Here is a 26,587-nt window from a genome sequence, read left to right on the forward strand (position 1 = left end):
CTGGTCTCAGAGAACTGAGGAGGTAGGTGGGAACCTGAGGACATGCACAGTAGACGGTGGAGGAAACTACTACCTGCCAAAACTACTCAGCTTTAGAAGTTCCGGAACGAGCTCAGCGCAGCAGAGCCCATATGTGAATGCACAGATGACCACTCAAAGAACCATAGTTACAGGTAAGCAACCTGTTCTTATCCCTGTGTTATTTATTTATTTATTATTTCTATGCTGCCCCATAGCTGAAGCTCACTGGGCAGTTACATAAGATTATAGTGGTGTGGCTGGACCACAGTGACAAAGATGGCTCCAGGAGAACCCACAAGCGTGCTTCTTCAGGGGGAGTGCAACCCCATCCAGAACAGGTTGAGCCCCCTCTGGCCTCCATAGCTGGAGCTGCCCAGACCATCTTGAGATACCAGATTCACAGGGGTTTACATCACTATGCACTATTATGACTTGGCCCAGGGAAGGAGCTCCCAATTAGTATAGCAACAAGATGAAACTTTTGACATGATTTCACAGTTCTTGACAGAAGGGTTGTTTAACATTCACATAACCCCCGCCATCCATGTTCACACAACCTTACAACTCACAGTCGGGGTGCTGTGGCTTAAACTGTAGCAGCTGGAGCAAGGTCTCAGAAGCTGAATGGAGCATGCAGGGATGAATGGTCAGAAGAAGACCATCCTGAGATACCAAGGTCACAAGCCATTTAAGGCTTTAAGGTTAAATTCAGCACTCTTAAAGGGCCTGCTGCCTAGCGTTCAGTTTCCTCTCAGTCAGTTGTGTGTTGCCTGGGCTGGGGAGTGGGCACTAGGTAACATGAGGGCCACTTATTGTCCACTTGCATTTCTTTTGTGTAGGGTGACCATATGGCCCCTGTATCTTTAACATTTGTACAGAAAAAGGAATTTCAGCAGGTGTCCTTTGTAGGCATGCAACACCTGCTGAATTTCCCTCTTTCTCCTGGGCCGGATCTACACTACTGGTTTAAAGCGCTTTATAACAGTTATAAAGCGCTTTAACTGCTTTAAAGCGCTATAAAACTGTTATAAAGCACTTTAAAACAATAGTGTAGATCCGGCCCTGCACACAGCAGGGGATAGCAGCAACTTCCATCTTTAAAAATAAGTCGAACTTACTAGGCTGTTTTTTCCTGGCGAAGAAGAAAGCTAGAAGGTAAGAGGCACAAGGGAGGCAGGGACCCGCGAAAATCTGTGAGTGAGCGTGCAATAAAACACTCATCTGATGGAGCTCTCTGCTTGGGATTAAGTTTGCAACCTTGAGCAACTCTCCCATTGCAGTCAGGCTGTGCTTGGGTGGTGCCTCGCTCTGCTGCTTCCTTGCTCAGGACTCATAGTCCTGATAACTGTGGTACCTCCAGTATCGGAGGCAGCAAGCCTACACCACTTGCTGGGGAACATGGGCGGGAGGGGGCCACTGCACCCATGTCCTGCTCCTGGGTTCTGGTGGGCAGCGTCGTGAAAGGAATGCTGGACTGGACGGACCCTTGGTCTGAAAGCTTCACTCCACGTACCTGTTTCCCTCGAATTATCCCCTACAGCGCTAAGCTGGCGTTGTTGTTAAAAAATCACACCCTGGGCGGCAGCGCTCCTAAGATCCTTTGCAAAGGGTTTAAGGGGGGAAATGTAAAAAAAATAATTTAAATGGATGACTCAATCCGATTCAAATTTGGTATACTTAAAGCTCTCCTTAATATCTATTACTGTGCCAGTTTATCTTTAAAGCTTATGCAGATGTAAGCACTTGTTTAATTTTCTTTAAACATATCAAATCCTGCTCCTGCGCCCCCAGTGGCCGCTCGGAAAACAACAAATGTTTCGCTCGATATAGCACAATTAAAGCAGAATGCATAGAGTACTTCCCAGTCAAAGCAGATTATAAGATGGAAAACTTCTTCGGAGTCCTTTGCACGCAATTTGCAGTGATTTTGCACAGTATAACGCTGGTGTGATAAAGCTCTGATGCAGCATCAGGGCGCTTCTTACGTCCTTATGTGTGGGCGCGGGGAGGGGCGCGTCGGAGCCCGCAGCTCCGCGCCCGCCTGGCCCGGCCCCCGCGCCGGCTCGGCGTCCTTGGTGCCGCCAGAGGCCGCGCCAGGCCAGGGCAAGGCGAGGCGAGGCGAGGCGCGACGCGACGCGACGGCCGCAAGCGCGCGCTCGCTGTCTGGGCGCGCGCGACGGGGCGGCGGAGGCGTGGCGAGGGCGGCGCCGGGCAGGGCGCCGGAGGTAGAGCACGCCGCGGCTCCGTCCGACGGCCACTGCCCTCTCGCCGCCGGCCTCATGCAGCCGCAGGAGCCGGCCGTAGGTGTCTGTGAGGGCGCTTCCTCGCAGCAGCTCGAGGGCGGCATGCCGGGCTCGGGGGAGCCGCCGCCGCCGCATGGGGAGGAAGCAGCGCCAGAGCGCCCCGCCGGGCTCGGGCGCGTGTTGCGGGAGAAGACCTGGGACGAGACGGGGCTGGCGCGAAGTGAGCGGCCCGGGCAGGCGGGGTCGGTTCCGCGGGGTCCTGCTCGAGGCAGAGGCCTCTCTCCGTGCCCGTCCTCCTCCGGCAGCCTCTGCGCGCGCGAGTCGCCAAGAAGAGCCGCGGCAGACGCCGGCTGCTGCTGCTGGCCGTCGGAAGAAGCGGCGGCGGCGGCCCTCGCCGTCCCTTTCCGCGGCCGCTTGGCTCTCCAGCGGACGGGCTGGCCGCTCTGCTGCGCCATGCCGCCGTCCAGCGAGGGGCCGGGCTGGCACCGGGAGAAGCGGGGCGAGGGCGAGGCCCCGCGCTTCTGGCCCGGGATCGGAGAGCAGGGCGAGCCTCCTTGGCTGCGCCGCCTCGGGCTCCTCGGGTGGGCTGGAGCTTCGCAGCATCGTGTTCCGGACCCTTCCCCCAGCCGGACCCGACTCTGCCCCCCATTGCCCTCTTGTCCTTCGGGACCCCCGCGGCCGCCCTGTCATCTAACTCGACCCCGCAGTACGTGCAACCAGCGCTTGGGCGCAGCAACAAAGCCCCGTCGAACACACCGAGGAGCCGGGCAGGATTTTAGGCATTAAGCCTTTTAGGCAGGAGCCTTTTAGGCATTACGAAATGGCACCAAATCGCGAGTTATTTGACGTTCTCCTCCTCACGGAGGGGGACAGAAGCGCGACGTGTGAAAATAGCTTAACCTGCCTTATGCCACCCCCCTCCCGAGCACTAGGGAAGAAAGGGGGCACCAGTGGCTGCTCCGCCTGGGAGAGAAAACCCCTCAGAGACCCGGGTCGGACTGGGCTGCCCTCTCTCGCTTCCCTGCTCCACTGTTGTGTCAGTGAAATGGGGCGGGGGGGGGGGATGGACTGGTGTCTTTTGGGGGGCAGGGGGTTGCTGTGTGATGTTTGAGTAAAAGACCTGAGGCGTGAGTTGTGAAGCTGCTTCTGCTTTACCCTCTTGCAGTCCCAGCTGCAGCCTTTCCTTTGGAGGAAGTCAATGGCCGGTTAGGGCGGTTGGTTTTAATGGCCCTCTTGATTATCCTGTTATCTGCGTCCCAACAGTGCCTTTCAGTGTGTTTGAAAGGCAATGCAAATATAAGAACTCAGCATGCACAGAACCAGGAGAAAGGGACAAAACATTGGAGCAGGGCAAACCTAGGCCAGATCTACACTACTGCTTTAAAGCACTTTATAACAGTTATAAAGCGCTTTAACTGCTTTAAAGCGCTATAAAACTGTTATAAAGCACTTTAAAGCAATAGTGTAGATCCAGCCCTAGATGAAGGAACAATACCCCCCCCCCCCATATCTGTGGTTCAAAGCGGAGTTGTGATGGTTAAAGAGGTTTGCAACTGGTTTAACTACGCAGTAGGGACACCTGGTTCAGCTCTCCATTGGTTTTGCTTTGCTTCTCCTTAAAGCCTCCAGCCTGGCTCCTGCCAAGAAGATCAAGGCCAAGATCAAGAAGACGTTGCCTGTGACTGGCCCCCAGGCACCAACCCTGCATGAACTCATGCACTGGTACTGCATGAATACCAACACGCACGGCTGCCGGCGCATCGTCGTGTCCCGCGGACGCCTGCGCCGGTGCCTTTGGATCCTACTCACCCTGACCGCTGTGGGGCTGATCCTGTGGTACTGTGCACAGCTGGTCATGAACTATTACGTGGCCTCTGTCTCCGTCACAGTGCATTTCCACAAGCTCCCCTTTCCAGCCGTCACGATCTGCAACATCAACCCATACAAGTAAGTGGGGATGAGTAATCCTCCTGCATTACCAGGGACAATAAAGAGTGAGGATTAGGCTGGGCTGTTTTCAGCAGCTAGGAGAGACGAGGAGGCATGATGGCCCTTCTGTTAGAGTGATGGAGGTGAGTAACAGTGAACACAGTTAAATCACACTTCTGAGCATTTGACACAGTTCACGTATATGAATAATCTCCCAAGGATGCCACCCTCTGCTGTAAATTCAGCTGAGGGAGTTCTGCTGAGGCTGTGGCCATTCACCTCTGGAACTCCCTGCTTAGCAAGGACGACGATCTGGCCTCTTTTAAGACGCCGGTAAAAACTTCCCTCTCTAGGAGGATGGCTCTCCTTTCTCCCTCTTGTGAAAATGTCTGGAGTAAGAAATGCTCTGCAAATTGGTGGCTTTACAGTGGTTTTAATTTTTTATTTGTTTTGATGTCTTTGGATTTGTTTTCAAGTGTTTTAAACCCGAGTGAGTTTTTATACAGGAAATGGAGTAAAAATAATATATATAATCTATCTCAGAAGTACTTAAAATAACTCTGCTAGGTAGACTTCTAGAGTTGTCTGCATTGCGAATCTGAGTGGTCATAATAGAACATAATAGATTTTGTGTTTTGCTGTAAACTATCTGGGGTGTTTTAGTTAAGCATGATTTTATATTTGTTTTTAATATTTACTGTATTGTATATTATGCTGATAACAGCCCTCAGGATTCTAAGGAACCACTTTTGGAATGCAAATGACAAAATAAACGAATTAATTTTTTCCCCATGTTGCAAACAATGGCTGAGCAATATTGCCTCCCTAAAGAGCTTCCCTCTGTGGTGAGAGTTCCTGTAATCCAATCCACTCAGCCTTATAAATTCAGTGGCGCTTACTTCAGAGTAGACATGCATAGGATTGTATTGCCACTGACTAAAGTTCATAGCCCTGGCTGTCAGTTTTCACTTTAACAATATAAATTCTTGGTGGAGAAGGATATCCATGGCTACTAGTCCTGATGGCTATGCCTCCCAGTATCAGAGGCAGTAAGCCTGTGTGCACCAGTTGCTGGAGAACATGGGTGGGAGGGTGCTGTTGCATGTGGTGGATCCTGCTGGTCGACAGCTGGTCGGCCACTGTGTGAACAGAATGCTGGACTAGATGGTCCATTGGTCTGATCCAGCATCAGGGCTCTTCTCATGTTCTTAAAACTTTTCTGGCACAGAGACTAAAAGTGTGTGTGTGTGTGGGGGGGGGGGTTCAATAAAAGAAGGGTTTTACATGCCCAGGCTGATATTAACAAATTAAAGTGAGAGTTGCCTGAAACAGGAACAGGAATATCCCTTGTACCAACTTTTAGATTTAAGCTCCTTGGGGCAAATACCTGTACTCTTTAAACACCAGGTACATACTGTAGCTGATATTACCGTACATAAATAATAAGTAACAATAATGTCAATTAAGGTACAAGCTGTCTGGTCTTGCTTGAGATGTCACACTAGACCCATATGGTGTCAGATAAAATACTTTTACATATACAATTTTATTATTTGTCAATGCCATTAGAGCATAGAAAGTTGTAGAGCAGGGCTTCTCAAACTTTTGAAGTCACAAAATGATGACAGATGGAGATGGAGTTGGCAAAATCAGCTGGGAATTGCTGATAATCATTTTATATTACTAACTAATCACTCTTTAAAAATGCTATTTTTTTGCCACAGCTATTTCCTTGTAGCAGGGAGCTCCATAACTTAGCTCTCCTGAAGTTGAGTACAAACAGTGGCGCTGGAGATATCATGACTCAACATCTCCATTTCAGGAAGAATTTGCTGAACCAGAGGCTCTAAGCCTGGGTTTTCAAGATGGTGCCCATAGACACAACTGTTGGCACCTACCAGGCCTTTCCTGATTTTAATTTTATTTCTTAAGATTAACTTATTTTTTTGTTTAACTGGGAGTCTGCTGTGTGTGATTCTTTATTTGGATCCAAAATACTTGGGTTCAAAAGAGTGTTTTTGTATTCTGTAGTTCAGCACCGCCACCGCCCCCATCTCTGCCTTGTACATAGGTTCTTGGGATGGTTGCTTTTCTGTTAGTATCACCAGTTTGCATTCTGTGAAATGAATGTTTTGTGACTGGCCATGTCCAACAAGGCAGCCATGTTATGAATGAGCAAGCTTCTCCATGGCAGCCATTTTGTGAGAGTGCTCATGACACTGTTAAAACGTGCCCTCTAATCCTCAGGGCAGGGGAATGCCATGCCACTTACTTTTCTAAGCTGCTCTGGCAGCCTGTTTGGTAGCAAGTAAGCAAGACTGGTTCCCTCTGCAGCTCCCTGCCCAGGCCCCTCCCTGCTCTACGGAAAAACTCTTTTCTCTAATCAGGGCTTTCCTCTGCTGAGTGCTGAGAAAGGGAGCCTTTTCCAGTACTCAGCAGGGTAATGCTCTTGCCTCCAATCTGCTGCTAATTTCCTACTGGCAGAGGGACTAGGGCTGGGTGAAGAAACTAGTGGGCTAGATGGAGAATCCCCACGGGCCACATATGGCCATGGGCTGGAGGTTCCCCATCCCTGATTTAAAGATGTTGCACTGATCCTACTATGGTTAGAGGCCGTTACTTAGGGTGACCCTATGAAAAGGAGGACAGGGCACCTCTATCTTTAACAGTTGTATTGAAAAGGGAATTTCAGCAGGTGTCATTTGTATATAGGGAGAACCTGATGAAACCTGGTTAAAGCTGCAGGTGTCCTGCCCTTTTTAAAATCCGGTTACTCTAGTATAACTCCTGCACTTTAACTGTTGTGATGAAGAGGGAATTTCACCAGGTTCTCCATATATACAAATGACACCTGCTGAAATTCCCTTTTCTGTGCAACTGTTAAAGATACAGGGGCCCTGTCCTCCTTTTCATAGGGTCACCCTACCTTACTGCCACATTCACATTCTTCTGGAGAAATTTCACCCTCAGGTAAATGAAGATACTTTGAACTAGAGTCTTGAAAAAGCAAAAATGGGATTTAAGCAAATATTTAATTTTGTATAATTACTGGTGGGAAAAATGGGGTACAAACCTCTAATTAAAGAGGAACCTGCATTATGCCAGTCAGATTGTTAGGAACCTAGGAAGCTGCCTTATCCTGAGTCAGACCATGGGTCCATCTAGCCCGGTATTGTTGACACTGACTGGCAGCAACGTGTCGCCAGGGTTTGAGGCAGGACCCTTTCCTCGCCCTACCTGGAGAGGGTGCTAGCGATCGAACCTGGGACCTTCTGCCTGCAAAGTGGGGCTTCTGCTACTTCACATTGTCCCAAAAGTGTTTCCATCCCAGTGTGGATCTGAGTGGAGGCAGCCAGATCCTGGCTGTTTCATTTTAACACACATACACAGGATGTCCGGCCTCTGCACATCCAGACAGATTTTCCCTCTCAAAAAGAGCTCCCTTCTCCTCGGCAGGTACAGTGCTATAAAAGGGCATCTGGCGGAACTGGACAAGGAGACCATGGCTGCGCTGAGGTCCTTATATAACTTCTCAGAAAGCAAGCCCAGGGACCGGCGTGATGCAGGCAGTGAGAAGTCTGACAAGAGCAAATTCCTTAAGCACTTTCCCCTGAGGAAGATGGATTACCTACATCCCACGTCTGTGGCCAATTTTTCTGCTGGCCACAAGCGACGGATCGACGCAAGCATCAACCCAGAAGGCCCTAGCATGGTGAAGAACCCCCAGGACATTGTGGGCTTCCAGCTGGTGAGTCTTCCCTCTGCAGGACCCTGGAGTGCCATGGGGGAGAACTGGGAATTCTCTAGGTCTGCGGCCACTAACACATTTGGAATCTGTGGCCCTTTTCTGAAACTCATGTGGGGCAGGGGGTTGGCCGAAGCTCTGGAGGATGGAGAGCCCTTTGCAATGTCTTGAGGTCGCCTGAATGGACTTTCCCTCCCTACAGCACATGACAGGAGGCCTCACATCTGCAGAAGTGGGGATGAGCAAGAGAGAGGTCTGAGATCTCAGAGTACTTTTGCTGCACTGAAACGTGTGTCTTGGGTTGTGCCCTGAGTGCTATTCCAGTGCCCGCTGCTCTCGGAAGTCTAGCTTTGGAAACATGTGGGCAAGGGGGGAGCTTATTGTGGTGCCCATTATGTGGGATTTCCTGCCGTACGAGGGTGGTTGTTAGCCACTTTGGGCATCTCCATTTGAGGGAGGGAAGTGGGTTGTACCATCTACTACAAATAAATGCTCTGAAGGTTTTCTTTCTAGAACGCCTTCCTTGCCAAATCAGAAGCACCTGCAAGGACATTTCCCTCCCTGTTTCCATCCTGTTCTGTATCTCTGCTTTGTTGATCCACCTGGAGCCATCTCTCTTCGGAGCAGCACCTCTGGGAAGGGCCCCGGAGTGCCAGCCGCCCACCCCCTCGCTGCCTGCATGCCTGAGTGCCCTCTTTCCACTTCTTTTTTCCAGTGTGATTCCAACAATAAGAGTGACTGCGCCCTTTACACGTTCAGCTCAGGCGTCAACGCCATCCAAGAGTGGTACAAGCTGCACTACATGAACATCATGGCTCAGATTGATGCCGAGGAGAAAGTGAGGATGAGCTACTCGGCTGACGAGCTCCTGCTGAGCTGCTTCTTTGATGGCAACTCCTGCGACTCCAGGTCAGTCAGGGGTGTCCCGGCTCTTCCTGGCAAACACAGGCAGCGGTGAGGCAGAGTAGCAGATAAATAGGGAAAGAGACCCATCTGAGACAGCATAGTTTGGGGCAAATTCAGTCTCCTCATCTGCAAAATAGGAATAATAGAGGCCAACTTCTCTGGGCTGTTAAGCAGGGGGGGGGGATCTACACTATTGCTTTTAAAGCGCTTTAAAGCACTTTGAAAACGTTTTGAAAACTGTATATGCAGTGTGTCCTGGGCCCCAACAGTTGTCAAAACTGTTCTAAAGCGCTTTAAAGCAGTAGTGTAGATCCCCCCCCCCCCCCCCGGTGAATGCCATAAAGATCGCAAAGCCTATTTCAAGTGAAAAATGCAACACCCCGGGGAGTTAATGGAACCGTTTCTCCGGTGTCCTTGAGCAGGCAAGCTGGGTGGCAAGTGCTGAATATGGGGTGGTATTTGGTATCCGAAGGACCTTTTACTTTGATTTTTGGTTTGTTTTTGTTTTCTCAACTACATCTTGAGCCTTTGTGATTTGTGTGGCTGGAATGAATTTCAGGCTGAGTTCTTCTCATGGTGAAACTCCGAGGCAAGGCAGTAAGCATGCGCTGGGGTCGGTGCTGTTGATGCCCTAAAGTCCTAAACATGTTTGTCTAGGAGGAAGTCTTCTTGGATACAGTAGAACTTACCTCTTAGTAATTGCGCTTAGGATTGTAGCCTTTGATGTATTTGCATGACACCCCACCCAGATGCAAGGCTATCATGAGTTGATAGTTGTTTTTAAATGACTCACAGAGACTGAATAAAGAGAAAATCCACCCTTCTGGAATCTGTTGCCCCAAAGCAGCTGTTCCACGTCACTCCATGGCAACGACAGCTCTGGTTGGTTTCCACATTGGGATAATGATGAGGCAATTCAAATACCTCTTCGTCACAAGCAGAACCCAGACGCTCATGCCTGCATAGCCATTGGGTTAAAGGTTTTTTGGCCTGGCTTAAAATGCTACCTGTGGATACTTTAAACGTTTTTGCTCGATGCCTGCCTAAGCAGTGATGCTTTGTTGGCACAAAGGAATCTGCGTGGGTGCTGGGCTGCCTCTGGCGTTCTCTGGGTGGGGCTCAGGTGCTTTCAAGGGACAAGAGGCAGACATGGGAAGTGATACCTTTGTGCTGCCTCCAACCCTGTTGTGTTTTGGAGTGTTTGAGCACTGCCCAAATAATTTCCAAATTAACAGTGTCCTCATCTGTTGAGAAAATTATTTACATTGCCAAAACTCCCTTCATAGACATTTAGTTTATTTTTAATGGAAATTAGTTGATTGGATCATTTTAGGTTTTTGTAGAGTTGATATATAACAGGTGGAGAAACTACTTTTAACATAAATAATAGCTGGGCTCTGTTTGATCTGCATCAGGAACTTCACTTCCTTCCACCATCCAATGCACGGGAACTGTTACACCTTCAACAGTGGCCAAAACGGGGAGATCCTGAACACATCCACAGGAGGCAGTGAAAATGGTAAGGAGGCCCTGCAGTCCGGTTAGCCCCGCCTGGTCTTAATGGGCGGTGAGGCCCTGAGTTAGCGCGCACCTCCCAGATGCCAACAGGAGGTTGTGGAGTCACTGCTGGTACTGCTGGCTGTTTTCCCAGCTGCAGTTGGTCCCCAGCACATTCAGTCACCAAATAGCTCTAGATTGTAGAACATGATACCGAATCTCCTTGGGCTTCACCAGGGCTAATTCTTTGTGGAAGCCACTGACTCATGCGCTGCGCAGCCTGGCCCAGCGTGTCCATCTCTGCTCCACTGTTTCAGGCTGCCCCGTACCTTCCAGTGTTGTAAGAGAATGGCTTTAAGACCAAGCCATGTGGCTCACTGGCACAAATGGTTCACTGAAAGGGAGGGAAAACAGGAGTAGAGAGTGCTGGGGTGTGTGTCTTTGGCCCATGAATCCCCCCTGCCGCCGCCAAGTAAAGCTGCTGGAAGTGTGATTGCTGTGCCAAGGCCCAGAAGGCTCCCCTTCTGCTCGCAGACTGTGCCCCCCTTTCTCACCCTTTCCTCTTCTCCCATCTATGTTTTGGAATTTTTAAATGAACCGCACCCCACCCCCTCAGCAGTGCCCGTCTCTGTTTCCAGCAATACTTTTCAGCCTCTTCTATTTTCCAAACTCTCTAGACCTTCTTTGCCACTTCCCTCAGAATCCATTGTGTTTCTGCTCTTCACATGCAGGGGGATGCAGGCATTGCTTAGCTGATTGCTGAATTTTAGCATGCTTATGATTCGATTTAGCTATAACTGTGTTATTTTTTTTCAGTTAGAGAGAAATTTAGTATTTATTGTGTTTTTTTAAAAAACTCAACTTACATCAAATTTTAATGTTAAAAATCTGATTTTTAAAATTTATTATTTTCAAATCATCCATTTCATCCAGCTGGCTGCAATACGGGGGCCCTTATTCTAACCCCACAGAGCTAGCCCTGGAGAATTGCCCCCGTCGCTGGTATCACAACCGTCAGGGAGAGACAGGGCAAGCAACCCGTGCGTCCCCCCCTGCCCCTTTCCCGATATCCATCCAAGTGACCTAGGCCAGTTCTAGCCCCCAACCAGGCCTGAGCCCAGACTGAAATGGATCCTCCCAGAGCTCCTACAGGGCTGATGCACCTCGTGTGCCGAAACTACTGTGGGCTCTCCCCCTCACACGGGCCTGGTCTCCTGAGCCCCGGCATCAGGTGTTGGCTCTCTACCTGGACAGAACTGGTGACTTCAGGAAGAGCACAAGTCCCAGGATCGGGGCGGGCACATTCCACCGGGGCCGGGGCTGCATCGGCCGCCCTGCTCTAGGGAGCTGTGGTGGCTGACGTCTGCCAGCTCTCCACGTTCGCCCACTGCTCTCCGATGTCCAGGCTGGGATCGATGCTTCCTTTGGGAGGGCAGAGCTCAGCCCTTTGGCTTCTGTACACCTGCCCACCTCCAGGAAGTCCTCTCGCTCCCTGGCTCACAGGTGGGACGGTGCGGAGGCCATGAGGAACTAAGGCGGGTTGTTTGCCCGCAACTGCCATTCTTCGCGGCTGCCTTGTAGTTGCCCACCCAAGCTTCCTCCCTCACTGCTGGCGCCATGACGCCTTTCCACTGCCATTGTGTCAGGCGAAGGTGAGCAAAACAGGAAGGCGGGAGCCGCACCCCTTGAACACCTGATTGGAGGGTGGGGGTGGGACTCCCTCCAAAATGCCAGCCAAGCTATAGAGGTTTCCTGAATGGAGCTCTGCACAGGAGCAGGACCCAGCTGTATGGCTGCACACTGTCTCACTTAAGCAGCCCATCTTTCAAAGGATTTAAATCCAAGTTTTGGGGAGAAAATTCGAGCTAGATTTTTTCCTGCCAAATTTGCTAAAGCTTTAGCATTAGAACTAATGATTGTACAGCAAGTACTGTAAGTTCCCTCAAATTGCATCCCCAAAGTGGCTCCCATGCTATAGGACAACAAGGCTCTCCCAGTTGGGTTACATTGCTGCTGCTTTTTCTCCACCAGGTGATAATGTGGGTTTCCGTGCTGTTATGAATGGCTTTAATTTGCCTCTGTGTGTTGTGAACTTTGGGTTTTAAAACAAATAATGTTCACTTATATTTTGTAAACCACTTCCAGTGCTGCATGAAGTGTCTGAAGAACAGATGCACACAGGGGTGGGGAGAGAGACTGCAAAGCTTCTGTGAAACTGCCAGGCTTTTACACCCTGTCTCTGGTGCTTTCTCTTCCACTGGGCAGCCCTAATTCTGTGCTGCTTTCTCTGCACAGGACTGCAGGTGATCCTGTACATAGAAGAAGCCGACTACAACCCCTTCTTGGTGATGTCCACAGGAGCCAAGATAGTGGTCCATGACCAAAATGAATACCCCTTCATTGAAGACATTGGCACCGAGATAGAGACAGGCATCGCCACCTCTATCGGGATGCACTTTGTGAGTGGTGCAGCTCAGCCCCCACCCCCACCACCAAATTTGTCCTCTGAAGTAAATTCTGGCTGGGGCCAGCCTCCAGCAATCCAGTGCCCTGGCTAGAGGCCCTTTGGGGAGCAGGTATGCCCACCATGTTCTCGGTCGGGCACTGCTTTGGCTAATGCCTGGGGTGCATATTTTAGAAGTTCTTAACCATTCTGCATCTTTGCCACCTGAAAAATGACACCTTTGCTTCTGCTGTGTAGTTTCCTCTGCTTCTGCTGGTCCTAAAGGGAAGGAGGTTCATGGCTGCAAGTGATGCACAGCCCTGAAGTCCCATTCCCTGTGGCCTCCAAAGGCCTGGTCCAGCACTGCTTGCAAGGACTGAGGTCCATCTTTTCAGCTGCAAAGGACAGTGAATTTGCTTTTCAAAAGAAAATGGAGAAATGTGGCTGATGAGTCCCTTGCTAAAGTTCAGCTTCTTCCACAGTGGCTTGATTAGATCATGGACTCTGGTGGAAGAGAGTGAACAGACTTCCCAAAAGTGATTGATTTGGGCCTGCTGTGTTGACAAAGAATTCTAAAGGAATTCTCACCTTTTCCATACAGTCTAGGAACGATATGAGGGGGAAAGGAATTGAACATGGGCAAAGTGATAAAAGAAATGTGTGAAAATGTTTCTATTCAGAAAGTACAACTCATTAGCATATATAAAATCAAAGCAGGAAACCACCCTTGAATTTCCATTTCAAAATGGCGGCTGTGTGCTAATTTGTAGTTAAGTGTTATGCACAGAGCATGGCTGATACTTCACAAAGTTCACTGTTTCGAGTCATTTATAGAAAGCTCTAGATTTTTCAATCCTAGAAAATCATGAGGTGGTGACTGAGCCTTCCCTAGGAGGCCACCCGCCCCCCCCCCCCAATGGATAGTTGCATGTACTATCACCACCGACTGTCGAAGGCTATAAATGTTGGTTAACTTCTGTCATTATATTTGAATACTGTGAATCTCTCATGGAGGTGTTCATATTTTTTACTTTCCTGTCTATATACATAACACTGTGAGAATGGGCCCTTGATTGATCCCTGCAGGGAAAGCTTTTTGTCCCTGTGGAGCAGCCATAGGGGTTTGTGGAGGGAGAAGTGATCCCATGAGAAAATGGGATCTCCTGAGGAGGAAGGAGAACAGAGGAGATGGCAGTGTTCCCCTGATGGAGCTCATGACCTGAGGGAGCAGCTCCACAGGCAGCCAGCGAGGAGCGATGACCTGAAGGCCTCATTGTCAAGTCTGAGATATAATAATAGTGATGGTGACGATGATGATGGCTAGGTTGTCAGACATCTGTGTATATCAAAGTTGTTTCAGAAATCTCTGCAATGGAAGAACATCCCACAGCAGTATGCAAGTAATGAACATCTGGCCAAAACGTTCAATGATTACACGACATTACGTAGAACTGAGGACATGACGTTACTTAGAAGCAAATGGTGAAGAACAGCCGACTGTTACAGAACTCCTATCACTAATGAGTCCATTCCTTGAAGGTGGCCGTTCACAAGCATAGGATAGAAGGCCCATCTGTGAAGGTTCTGAGCCCCGCCCCCTCCAAAATGTGAGGCAAGGGAGGCTCACTGTGCAATTGACAAAGTCTTTATTCAGTCAGGAAACTCCCCCCCCCCCACCTCTTCACACCTGTAGCAGCTGTGAAGGTCACAAGCTGTCCTCTAACCTAATTCACTGAACAAAGCCAGGCAGTTGCCTATCTACTGAATGGACGGTTTCCCACCGAACCCGACAGGCTTTTGCCAGACTTCTTGAATAAAGTGCTCGTTGCCTGCTGGCTCGGCACAGATGTCACTGATATATCAGAAAGTATGTCTGTTCTAGTTACAGACAAGGCAGACCATAATAACTTGCACACCCTTAATGACTGCATTCCATAGTATGGGGAACATTGTGATATTTGGAGCATCCCTGCAGGAACACCTGTCAGGAAAGCCATGAGGGTTGTTCCGAGGCAGGACAAACTGGCCATGGCATAAAGCCCACAGGGAGAGCAGCAAAGCACTGGCTGAAGCATATCCCTCATGCGCGGCGCTCCCCATGCTGATGAGCGCCTGCAGTCAGCTGGATGCTGCAGCAGATGCCATCCTCGTGTGAAACATCAAAACCGCCAAGTTGGTCTAGAATGATGCAAGTCGTTCACAGTGACTGAACTTCTGACCATATTGGGAAAAGCAGCAGTTGTGTTGTTGCAAGACATTGAAAGGACTGCAAATGAGTGGACTTGTTTTGGGAGAATCCTGCCCATGTCTAGAATGCACCAGCTATTATATCAATGCAACACTCAGATGCGCTGCCCAAACGCACGCTCTATGGCTCTAGCTCTGAAAGTGATGCAATCTAGCTGCGAAATAGGATGGCCGAAAGAATGCAGATGAAATGGCCTGCCTTCTTCAACTGCTTGTGGTAACTGGCAAGTCAGTGGATGTGACAATGGTTTGACAGGGATGTATGAAGACAACGATTGTGTTGAATAAGTCATTCATTGGATGTTTTCCCTGGAAAAAGTTTTATTACTTAACATAATTCTATTAGTCTATTTTTAGTTTACTGCTCTTATATATCATAAATGCAGTGCCGTGTCCCTGGGGCTGCAGTGGTTATTTCTTAGGCCTTTACAATTAATTACTAACCACTGGGAAATTACAAAATGGAAAAATAAAAGTTTAACAAGAAATGATACTTAATTGCAAATTAGCCCAAGGTCGCCATTTTGAAATGCAAATCTGAGGTTGTTCCCGTACTTCAATTTTGTCAGATTTTGGCTATGATAATCAGTTACCATTCCTGAATGGAAAACCGTTTCAAATACTTCTCTTACAATTTTGCTCACATCAGACAGTATTTTTCCCCCTAGAATAATAATATCTGGTGTATGAAAGAGACTCCATGGTCATTCTCTTACAGAGAGTAGGGAATGTAGGCAGCATGTGGTAAGATGGTTGATGGCATAGATCCTTTCTGCACCTCCCCACAACAGAAACACCCGTTGTCTTTCCACGCATCCTCTCTTTGCCTACAGAGTGACATTCTTCAGTCAAGAAGTGCCCCTCAAGGAAAGATCCCGTTTTTCACAGATATTGTTAGTGGATGTGGAAATGAGGAAGCCCACCCATGCTGCATGCTCAGTTAGGGAGGGGCCTGGCATGAGGTTTGGAGGGAGGGTGAACCTGGCTCTGAGTACCAGTTGCCTACTTATAAGTCAGTGATTTTAGGACCCAGATTTGCCATGTGGAAACTTTCTGAACACGAAGGGCTGTGTTTATGCCAAAACCTCTTGGCCATGTGCTGCCCCTGACAGGACCTTTGTGGGTTTTGCACATGGCTGGGTTAGCTTCTCACAAGGGAGCATTTTGTAAGCTAAGAGATTTACATTGGAGGTATTGTGCAACATTTGGAACAGCTTGGTGGAGCTCTTTGAATGAGGTGACTTGGTTGTATAGGCAGGGAATTGTTTTATTGTTCCTTCTCACTTTGCCCCATCTCTGCACCGAGATGCCTTTGTTCCCAATAGCTATTGCAAATGGCTGCGATAAGCTTCAACAGGCTCCGGGTGGGGCGGAGGGTGGGGCGGGGCGGGGAGAGGAGAGAGCTGCCTGGGTGCTTCGCTTGTTCTCTGTGACTTCATTTAAACATTGTTCCAGTTACCTCTGGAGGGAGCAGTCCAGGACGATCAGTCTTTCTAGTGCCACATGGGGACGAGAGTATGCCAGGCTGTTCAACAAGCACCTTGCTTAATTACCTGATCTCTCTGGTTTGGTAGATTCTGTGGGTTGACGTGTTGTCAGAACAGTTCCACCATGTCAGTCCCTTGTTTTATCGTGGCCTTTGGCGTGTGTTTTTCCTTCAGGGCGCCATCTGCATCCTTCACTGCAGGGCGCTGTTGTTTCCCCTCAGTTGTATTCTCTCCCCACCCCTGCCTGCCCACTTTCCTGGCACTCTTTTTGTGCTGCCCTCCAACCCTCCTTGCCTCGATATTGGTCCACTTGTGTGGGGCACCCTGTGGACCAGAGGTGTAATTGTAGATCCCAGCCACTGCAGTGAAGGGTATTCCTAGGAGTCCCAAGTGCCTGAGGTGGCCTGGGGCACACCCAATCCCTGCAGGGTGGCATTCTGTCTGCGTGGCCACCAGGGGCTCACTGCTCGTAGTGATTTAACCAATCCTAATTTCATTGGATCACCTGGAGACTAATTTCAGCCAGGAATTGCCAACCCTGAACACCGTTTTGGAAACAGGCTATGGCTAGCCTAGTTAACTTGGGAAATACTATTAATGCAGAATAAAGTGCATCTGAGCATTTGCAAAGTGCCTTTCCAGCACTCCTCACCTCTGGGATAAAGTGGGACATGTTTCTGCATTAGGCAGCCTTGACAATGCCCACCCACCCCATTTCGGGTGTTACGCACTGGGCAATGGAGCAACTGGATTTGGGGTGCCCATCGGCCATGCCCACCTGCCCCCTCCTCGGTGATCTCAGACCAATGGATCTCTTCCTCTCCATTTTGTAGACAAAGTCCCATCGGCTCAGCAAGCCGTACAGCAACTGTACGGAGAATGGAGCAGGTGTCCAAGTGGAGAATCTCTACAACAAGACCTACTCTTTGCAGGTGAGCTTTCTGTGGTGGCTGCAGGATGACCTGATCCCATCGCTGGGCCTTTGGCCTTCTCTGGCTGAACCACGGGGCTTGTTCCCAAGCCGCTGGTGCTGCAGCTGGCGCACTGCATCCCTCTGGTGCTGCTGACTGCATTGGACAAGCATGGCTTGGCAGTCCTGGTCCTCTAGCCCAGATCAGGCTGAATGGGCAGCTTCTGCCATCTCCGCTGGGTCCAGCCAGCCAGGCCCTTGCAGCAGACTCCATTCCACGGGCAGCGTGTGCGCTGCGCCTGGCTCTTGCTCCACCCAGTTGGAGCCCTTTCCACTGTTCTTGGGATCGCAGCTATCCTGGCAAGCTTGGGCTGGCTTTGATCAAGAAATTCTTGGTACTGGGCCAGCAGCACCAATCCTGGGATGTTCCTGATCATTGCCTCAGCACTCTTTCTTTGAAACTCAGTTTAGCCAAGGCTTATAAAGCAGTACCTAAAGATCATTGCGCCTTGGCTGAAAGTATTTCTCCTTCCACCAAGAACTCCCACATCACTACAGGTATTTGGAATTCGGGTAAATGGCTTCCAGGCTATCTTAGCCTTTGGCGTTCACCGCTGCTTGGTTTCTTCTTCATAGATCTGCCTGCATTCCTGTTTCCAGAATTCAATGGTGAAAAACTGTGGTTGTGCTCAGTACGCCCAGCCCCTGCCTGCTGGAGCTGAGTTCTGCAACTACAAGAAATTCCCAAACTGGAGTAAGTCCCCCTGCGGCAGCTGCTGCCTTTCGCTCCTCGGGAGTTGGGCCAAAGGCATCCCTGCAGAACCCCTCCAAGCGTGGGTCATAAGTTCGACACATAATGGAGATGACGGGGTCGCTTCCATGAACGTATCCAGCTCTGCCTTGAATCCGGCGTGCTTTCTCAGCTTTCCCGAGGAGCACGTTTCCCTTCTCTGAAAGCTGTCACCCTCCAGCCAGGCCAGGCTCTGCAGAGGCGAGGAGAGGAGAGGCAGCAGCAACCTCCCTCCTACTGTTGGCCTGTCTGCAAGCTGGCCTGGCACAGGGCTGCAGCGCTGCCTCCCTTCACAGCCGCTGCCTCCCTTCACAGCCGCTGCCTCCCTTCACAGCCGCTGCCCCCACCCCCACCCCCACCCCCAGTGGCTGGGGTTGTTGTCACTCACTCTCTGAAGGTTTCAGATGATTCCACTCTGGTTCCTGGGGAGGCGGCAGGGGCTTCAGCCCTTCTGCACTGCCTGCTAGGGCTGTCCTTTCCGATGTTGTGGGGAGGGGGGGTGTCAGGGTGGCCCCTCCCTCCCTCCCTCCCTGCTCCTAACTGATGCTCTTGCATGCTCTTCTGCAGTGTACTGCTACTACAAGCTACACGAGCAGTTTGTGAAAGAGCAGCTGGACTGCCAGCAGATCTGCAAAGAGGCCTGCAGGTAAGCTGCCTCGAGAACTCGTCAGCCGCCGCCACAGTGCAGGCACTGCCCTGACACCGCTGGGATTTAAAGCCCCTGCTGTCTGTCTGGGATTTCTCTCCCAGCAAGGGGCTGGCAGCTGCTGCTTTCTTCTCACTGGTGACATCCTCAGCCACACTCCTACGGAGGAAGCGACGTTGCCCCAGAGAGGCGCTGGGCTTGCAAGGCCCAAGAGAGAATGCCTGCCTGCACCTTGGCCCTTCATTTGCACGCTAACCCAGAGCAGCCGGGGGTCTTCTGCCGCTCATCCCATTGGTTTCAGGGCAGCCAAAGCAATAGCTGACTCGCTGTCAGCAAAGGACTCCCAGTTGAACATCCTGCCTGGTGCTGGGTCTGAGCTGCTCAGGAGGAGCAGAGGCTTTTAACTAACTCCCGAGGAGCCCCCTTTGCAGCAAGTGCCTCAGTCAAAGTTTGCAGGGAGCGTTGCCTCTGCCGACTCCTCATATAAAAATTAGCAACGTTAAAGCTTTACGAATGTTTTTGCAAATGCTAATATAGGGCCCTTAAGAATATTTGTACAGTTTGCTTACATTTAGGAACATAAACTAGATAGAAGTGAAGACAAGATTTTTAAACGTGACTTCACATTGTGAGGAGGAGCAATAAGCTTGAATTTGGGTTTCAAAAGCTTCGTAGGAGCTTCTTTCACTGCCCTTTGGGGCGGCCTCATGGTCTCGCCGGCTCACTGCCTGCCTGTCTCCTCAGATTGAAAGAATGGACGCTCACCACCAGCCTCGCTCAGTGGCCTTCGACTGTGTCTGAGGTGGGTCTCCCTTCTTGCTTGCCCCACCCTTCCATTGACCTTCACACAGCTGGCTTTTTCTGTACGAGGAAGCAGAGGCACAAGATCCGCCGTGTGCGTAGTGTGTCATTAGCACCACCGTGGCCTGGGGCCAGGATGGAGCATAGTGCTCCTGCACTGCCCCGAGGGCTCCTAGACTCTGGAGGGGTGGGCAAGGCGGGGGTTTGGGGCTGGTTTCAGTGCTTGGCATGCTAGTAACAGGCGCAGGACAGGACAGGCCGAACTGGCTGGGCGAGAGAAGAAGTCCTGAAGCCTCGACCCGTGGGGAGCAGGAGGACGTGTCCTGGCACCAGGCAAAGGGGGCCCATAAAAGTGGGGTCAAGTAACCCATGCCCCTTTTTTCTTTCTTGAAGGAGTGGATGCTCAGAGTTCTCTCTTGGGACAAAGGCAAGGACAGCAACAAGATGTTAAACAAGTAAGCTTCCCTTCTGTCTCCAGCCCTGAGAAATTGGGCTGAAAGCGTCTGCAGCTGGGCAAGCCCTGCCACCACCCCCACCCCCACCCCCACCCCTGCTTTCCTGAGCTCTCACCCTGCTCCTTTTCTCCTCCCACCCCAGGACAGACCTGGCAAACCTCATGGTGTTCTACAAAGACTTGAACGAGAGGTCCATCACAGAGAAGCCAACAAACACCGTGAGTCCTGAACGCGTCTGGCCGAGCTCTGCACAGCCCCTCCCTTCCTTCCGGCAGGACGCTGGCCAGCCCCCCTTGGAGCATCAGCCTCCCCCCTGCCCAGCCCGGCCCTGTCTTCAGATTTTGTCCAGTGCCAAGCAGCCTCTCCTCAGGCAAGGCTGCAACGCGCCACCCCGGAGAACTGGCCCTGAGCCTCCTGCCCTCCCCTGCACAATGTTTGGGCCCTTGCTGGGGGAACACACCTCTTCCATACTGAGGAGTGTGTGAGCAGGGCGGGGCGCACTCTGGTCATCAGGACATGGCCTCCCGTGGCGGGGTGGGTGGGCAGGTGGTCTGAAGAGCACTGTGGGCTTCAGGGTCAGGCTTACCCCCCCCCCAGACCCCCCCTTCTGGGCTTAGAAAGTAATCCCGGCCAGGGATCCCGCCTGTGCTGTGGTCATGTGATGTGATGAACACCACGAGGTTTGCCCTCCCTGCCAGGTGGTTCTGCTCCTGTCCAACTTTGGTGGCCAGCTGGGCCTGTGGATGAGCTGCTCCGTGGTCTGTGTCATTGAGATCGTGGAGGTCTTCTTCATCGACACACTTTGCATCATCTTGCGCCACCAGTGGCAGAAGGTCAAGAAGTGGTGGCAGAGTCGGAAGGGGGGGCGAAGCCAGGAGGCCACGCTGCCCCCCCAGAGCGGCACACTCGAAGGGCAGGGCCATGACAACCCTGCCTGCACCCAGGATGATGACGACGACGATGACGACCTGCCCACCTTCAACACGGCCATGCGGCTGCCGCTTCCCCCACAGCACCTGGCCCCCAGGACTCCGCCCCCCAACTATAGCACATTGCGGCTGGCCAGCCCCTTTCCTGAGCAGCTGGAGGACACGCTGGAGGTCCGGAGGCAGTGATGCTGGGGCGACCACGCTCTGCCCTGCGCTGAGGTGAGGGCGAGCCGGGCCTTTTGCAGCAGCTGCTGTTGCGACGCTCTGCATTGGCGGAAGGCGATCTGTGGCCTTGAAGCACGGAGAGAAGTGGTGGCTCCCCCTCCCGGAGAGTAACGGCTTCTCCGGAAGAAGGGGGCACGTCCAGCTGCACCTTCTGCGGAGACCAGGCCAGCCGTGGGGGGACCTGGCAGAGCCTCCCTTGGCAGCAGTGAGAAGCGGCTCTGTGATGTCGCTGACGTGGAAGTGGGCCATTGGAGTGGTGCGGGGGGGAGTGGGGGGCAACTTCTTGATCCCATGATCACTCTGAGGCGCAGGGACTGCTTCTGATCTTAAAGCGGCTGCCATTGGCCACTTTTCTCCTCCTCCTGGCAAAGCCTGCAGACCTCTGCAGCCGCACCACATGTGCAGAGGCACTGCAGCTGCACTCGTTGGGATGAGAGGGGTCCATCTCCTCCCCACTTCCCCTGGAGGAGCTGCAGCCCAGGCACAAGGAGGCCGAGCAGCGAAGGTGCAAGCATGATCAAGGACTTTGCACATGTGCAATACAATGTGTTGTCGTTCTTAAATGGAACTATTTAACAACAGCCAAGCCAAAGGCTGGGAAACGTAGAAGGGAAAATATAATTTTAATAAAGCTTTCTAAGGGACGGTCTGACTCCGTGCGGTGGGATCCTTCCTCTGGGACGGAGAGATGGATTTATCCATTCCCGGAGTCTCCCTCCTCCTCCTCCTCCTCAGGCACTGCCCCAGCCCAAACCAACGGGGCAGGAGGCTGTCACCTTCCGGCCCATGAGCCTCTGCAGCCGCTCCCCAAGGATGCCCCCTCCCTCTGCCAGGCTGTGGCAGCCCTTGCGCCAGCTTTCCTTCTGCACCATGGAAAGCTGCCCAGAGGGGAGAAGTGGATCCTCGTCCATTCCCCCCCCCCCATGAACTGCCTTGCTGTTCCTCTCCAGAAGGAGCAGGAGAGCAAGGAGCTGCAGGCCCATTGGTCTTCCTCCTCCCTCCTTGAAACGGTCCTCCAAGGGCAGCTCCTCACAGCCCCACATCCGTCTCTTCTCCCTCCAGGCAGTGAGTTCACTGCTCCTGCTCCAAAGCAGCAGCTTCTTCCCTCTGCATGTGGGGAGGGGCAAGGGCCCCTCCCTCGGCCAGATCAGATGGAGGGTAGGCTGTGGTTGGTCCTGGCAGAGCTGGAGCCTGAAGGCATCTGCCTCTGCAGGATGTGTTTTGACCTGGGGCCTGCTCCTGCGCTGCATGGCATTAGACGCAAACCTAGGAACTGCCTATTAGCTGGAGATGCCAGGTGTCTCCAGTCCTTTGGGCCGCTGGAGCCAACAGTAAAGATGCTGGGAGCTGGATCTCACTCTGGGGAACAGCCCCAGGCCCACTGCAGTCCCAGTCAGGAAGGAAACAAGCCTCTGCCTGGGCATCCTGAAGACGTCTTGATTTGAGGGCACACGGCTGCCCAAGGGTGGTCAACTGTCAAGAGTCAGATAGGCCACAGCACATTTCAATCCCTGGGCAGTGTAGCATCTCCAGGTAAATTAGATCTCAGGAGCAGGGTGGGGAGGGCCTTCGGGCTACTGCCAATTGGCATAAACTGGGCCAAAGGGCTTCTAGCTCAGCAGAAGGTAGCTTCATTTTTAAGGTTGCCCATCGATGCACCACAACAAGGGCAGGTTCTGTCTTCTGCATCAGTGCCATGGAAGTGCAGCATGAAATCCCACCGCACGAAACTCTGGGATTGCTGCTTCTCAGGTCCTTAACTTGTCCCCCATGGAGCAAGATGTTCCATCGAGTTGCAACAAACTGTTGTGAGTTTGCTACACCCATTTGTATGAATGTGCCCACCCCCTTGCCTGGCCTGAGAAACACGAGTGATAAAAGGTCTTTAATCATTCCGAATGGCCTGGAACTGCTCTCCAGCCCTGGAGATGTGAACCAGCCCATGGGAAGGGCCAGCAGCACAGCTAGAAGCAGCCTTGCCGCTTCCGTGTTGAGCAGAGAGAGTCGGGGTGTTTCCAGGCAGCCTCCTGGCATCGCCATTGAGCCTGTGTAGCAGTTCTGTCTTCCTCTCCTTAGTTGATTTTCTGTGGTTAGAGAAAAGATGGAAGAAGCTGTGGAGAAGCGAGAGGGTCACGAGGGGGAAACGACGACGTCTGGAGCCCCCTTAAAATTCTGTGAATGAGGGGGGCAGTGGCATGCCAAAGCCTCCCATGGGAGCCCCGGGAGTATTTGAAGAGAGGGTTAGCAGGGCTGGAAACGGACCCTTTTGGGGTGGGGGGTGGGCAGGGGGCGGTAATTGACCCAGGCCTCACACATGGAGGGGGCACATCCATGTTGGCAACCAGAACTCTCTGGCTGAGAAGAAAACGGCGACCTTGACACAGAGTGCAGCGAGAGGGAAGGCCCTCCCCAAGAACGTGCATTCAGCCCCAAAGCATCCCAGACTCTGTAGCTTTTGGGCATGTGGGGCAGGATCAGTGGTTCTGCTGCTTCCCCGCGTCCTCAATATTACAGAAGTTGCCTCAGTCCCGGGCGCTCTCACAGCCAAAGGAAACTCCGCCCTGTAAGGCTGGCCCCACGGCCGGCCGTGTGCTTCTCCTTACTGTGGGCCCTGCAGGCCTCTTTCCAAGGAGGGCCCAATGGCACCAATCCAGACCGTGTGTGTGAGGTTCCCTTGAAAGCCTTGAGGTTTCCTTGCTTTGCAGCTCTGACTGTTGCTGCTGTGCCCGGGCGAGCACTGGCTGGCACAGGCAGCCTTTTGCGCACGGTGTGAGCTGCCCCCTGGCGCTTGTTTCCCAGCTGCTTTGGTGCACGAGTGGGGCCATCAGCTGTCAGCAGCCACCATTCCCCACTGGCTTCATGCCAAAGTGGGGGAGGGAGCCTTTTCCTTTGCAACATAAACCAAGGGCTTACAGCGTGTTCCCACTACCTGAGCAATAGTGATTTCTGCAGTGGGGGAGGTTGGATCCAGAAGACAGGCCCTTGCAGGTGCTGCTCCAATTGCAGCCCAGTGCTATTGCACGAGAGGAGGGTGGGCTGGGGAGGAGCCCCTGCCACGACACAGGCTCTGAACACCAGACCTCACGGCTGCCACCACTTCTCATGGGGCGACACAGGCTCTGAACAACAGACCCGGCCGAGGCCACTCCCTGCTCAAGCCAAGCACCACCACTTGATACGCCTGAGGCAAGGGATAAAGCCCACCTTCCTCCAAACTATGTGGAGAAAGGGGTTTAAAATGGAGAATGGATTTTAATATATATAATAATGCACTGTGAGTTATATCTGCTTAGGTGAATGATTGTCAGAGTGGGTGTTAAATGTGTAAACTTAAGATGATAAATGCCAAACAGACACGTGGGATTTTTGTGGTAGTTTTAAAAACAAAACAATTAAAATTTATTTTTAAAAGTTCATAAGCTTTGTTTCAAATAACAACATTTAAAAACCTTTTTGAAACCTTCCATACAATCCTGTCACTCTCACATTCGCGCTTTCCTTTCTCTCACACAATCACTCTTGAACTTTCTTTATTCTCAGTATTGATTAATATACTTCCACTACGTGCACACCACACTCTAAAGACACCACTCACTACACTGACTCTCAAATTTCCCAGAACTTAAGTACCATAAATACAGAGAGCACTACAGACTCTAAGAGTACCTAACAAGTCTCCCTGAAAGGTTCTCTCCTGAAAAGAACAAGAACAAGAACTCACAATCCCCTCAGTCATTCCCTTATATATCACTCCTCTCCCTCCCAAGACATTCTAACTCCGCCCACTCAGGCCAACATTCTAAAAACCACAGACTTACACACTGCAGACATACATTTGGAATTGACTTGTGGGGTGTAACGCCACAGCCCCCCCCCCCCCCTCAGTCTTGCTCCCACACACCATCTTGAAGCACTGTGGTGCAAGGGAGAGGCAGTGGCGCATTTCCATGCTTGAAGCGTTCCTCCTCACTGGGAGTTCAGCCAGGGTCATGACTGTCTAGGAATGCTTCTGCCCCAAACCCGTGCCTGGGTGTTTCATGGGCCTGAAAGACACTCTGTCCCACCCAGGGTGTGGGGAGCCACTGGCAAGCCATTGCTCCGAACGGAGGGCTCACACTCGCTGACCTGCGCGCGCACGTTCTCACACGGCACCCGGAGTCTCCCGGCCCCTCCGCAGCCCCCGGCCCTGCCCAGTTGTGTGCTGCTCAAGTCTTGGGACATCATGCTCGGGACATCATGCTCAAAGAGAGAAGGGGGCGGGGGAGGGCAGAGTAGGGGCAGCTTTGCCCATTCCTTGGCCTGCTTTTGCTCAAAATCACACATATACGCACAGAGCTGCTTTCCTTTACTCTTCTAGGGGGAACAGATCTTGCGTTGCTGTGGCATCTTTGACCAGGGGAGAGAAAAGCTACTAGAGGCGATAGGCAAAGAAATGGCAGCAAATGGACTGTGTGGGATGGGGGGTGCTTAAAAAACATGTAAGAAAAATAAGTCCGCCCATTGTTTGCTTGTCCCCCACCCTCCAATCTCTCGAGTGGAGCAGTGGCCATGGGAGCCCACCTTCCCCATGCCTCCAGGGCTTTCCCCACACGGCTTAAAGTGCACGCACTTCCTGAATTCAGCAGAGGGGAAGGCCATTGGAGGGAGGGGGTGATGCTGACTGGCAAAGGCAACGATTAAGCCAGGGTTGGGTCATGTTCGGATGACCGCGCTGCCGGGGGAAGAAGCGACTGTGGTTTCTCCACCAGCCCCTGTGGGGCCGCCATTTGCATTATTCCCCAGGCTGCAGCGCAGGTTGGCATGACGTCCAAACCTGGTACGCAGCATGGGTGGCTTTGTACTCACACTACACCCTCTTCTGCACATCCATGCAATAGTGGTGAAGAAGTAAGATGGCTTTGCTGCCATCACCACCACAGAATAAGATCACAAATGGATTCTTCCCTGTGTTCGATAAAATTTTTATAAGTCTTCTACCATTTGCATTCTAATGGGTAACATAGATGTTTCCTTGCCCTCAACTCCTCTGAATACTCAGGAGCTGACACAGTTCTACAGCTGGGTCAAGGACGTTTGGGAGCAATTATATTAACAGCTCAGGCCATCCTCTCATTCCAAGCAAAGACCAGGGCCCTGGCAGGGCTACCAGCGAAGCCTGCAGGAAAATCCCCAAGAGACCTCAGAAACCCACCTAGAGTTATCATTCCCCGAGGGACAGACCGTCACACCCCTGAAGAGGTTACAGGTAGCCTGAGAGTCAAAACTGATCTGATAATGATCTGTCCATGCCAATGGATTCACTTCTGGCTCCCC

General features: G+C 51.7%; 1 protein-coding gene across 1 annotated transcript; it reads left to right on the plus strand.

Moving 5' to 3' along the window:
* The first annotated feature begins 2,348 nt into the window (after nt 1–2,348).
* Nucleotides 2,349–21,918, plus strand: SCNN1G (sodium channel epithelial 1 subunit gamma). The gene is made up of 13 exons (XM_063143663.1): nt 2,349–2,484; nt 3,887–4,211; nt 7,650–7,941; nt 8,654–8,847; nt 10,260–10,363; nt 12,637–12,800; nt 17,352–17,450; nt 18,065–18,182; nt 18,786–18,864; nt 19,609–19,666; nt 20,059–20,120; nt 20,263–20,338; nt 20,819–21,918. The coding sequence occupies exons 1-13, from the start codon at nt 2,367–2,369 to the stop codon at nt 21,233–21,235; spliced, it is 2,106 nt and encodes a 701-aa protein (XP_062999733.1). The 5' UTR covers nt 2,349–2,366; the 3' UTR covers nt 21,236–21,918.
* The last annotated feature ends 4,669 nt before the right edge of the window (nt 21,919–26,587 follow it).

Source organism: Elgaria multicarinata, chromosome 17 (genome assembly GCF_023053635.1).
Source record: "Elgaria multicarinata webbii isolate HBS135686 ecotype San Diego chromosome 17, rElgMul1.1.pri, whole genome shotgun sequence".
NCBI classification, from domain to species: Eukaryota; Metazoa; Chordata; class Lepidosauria; order Squamata; family Anguidae; genus Elgaria; species Elgaria multicarinata.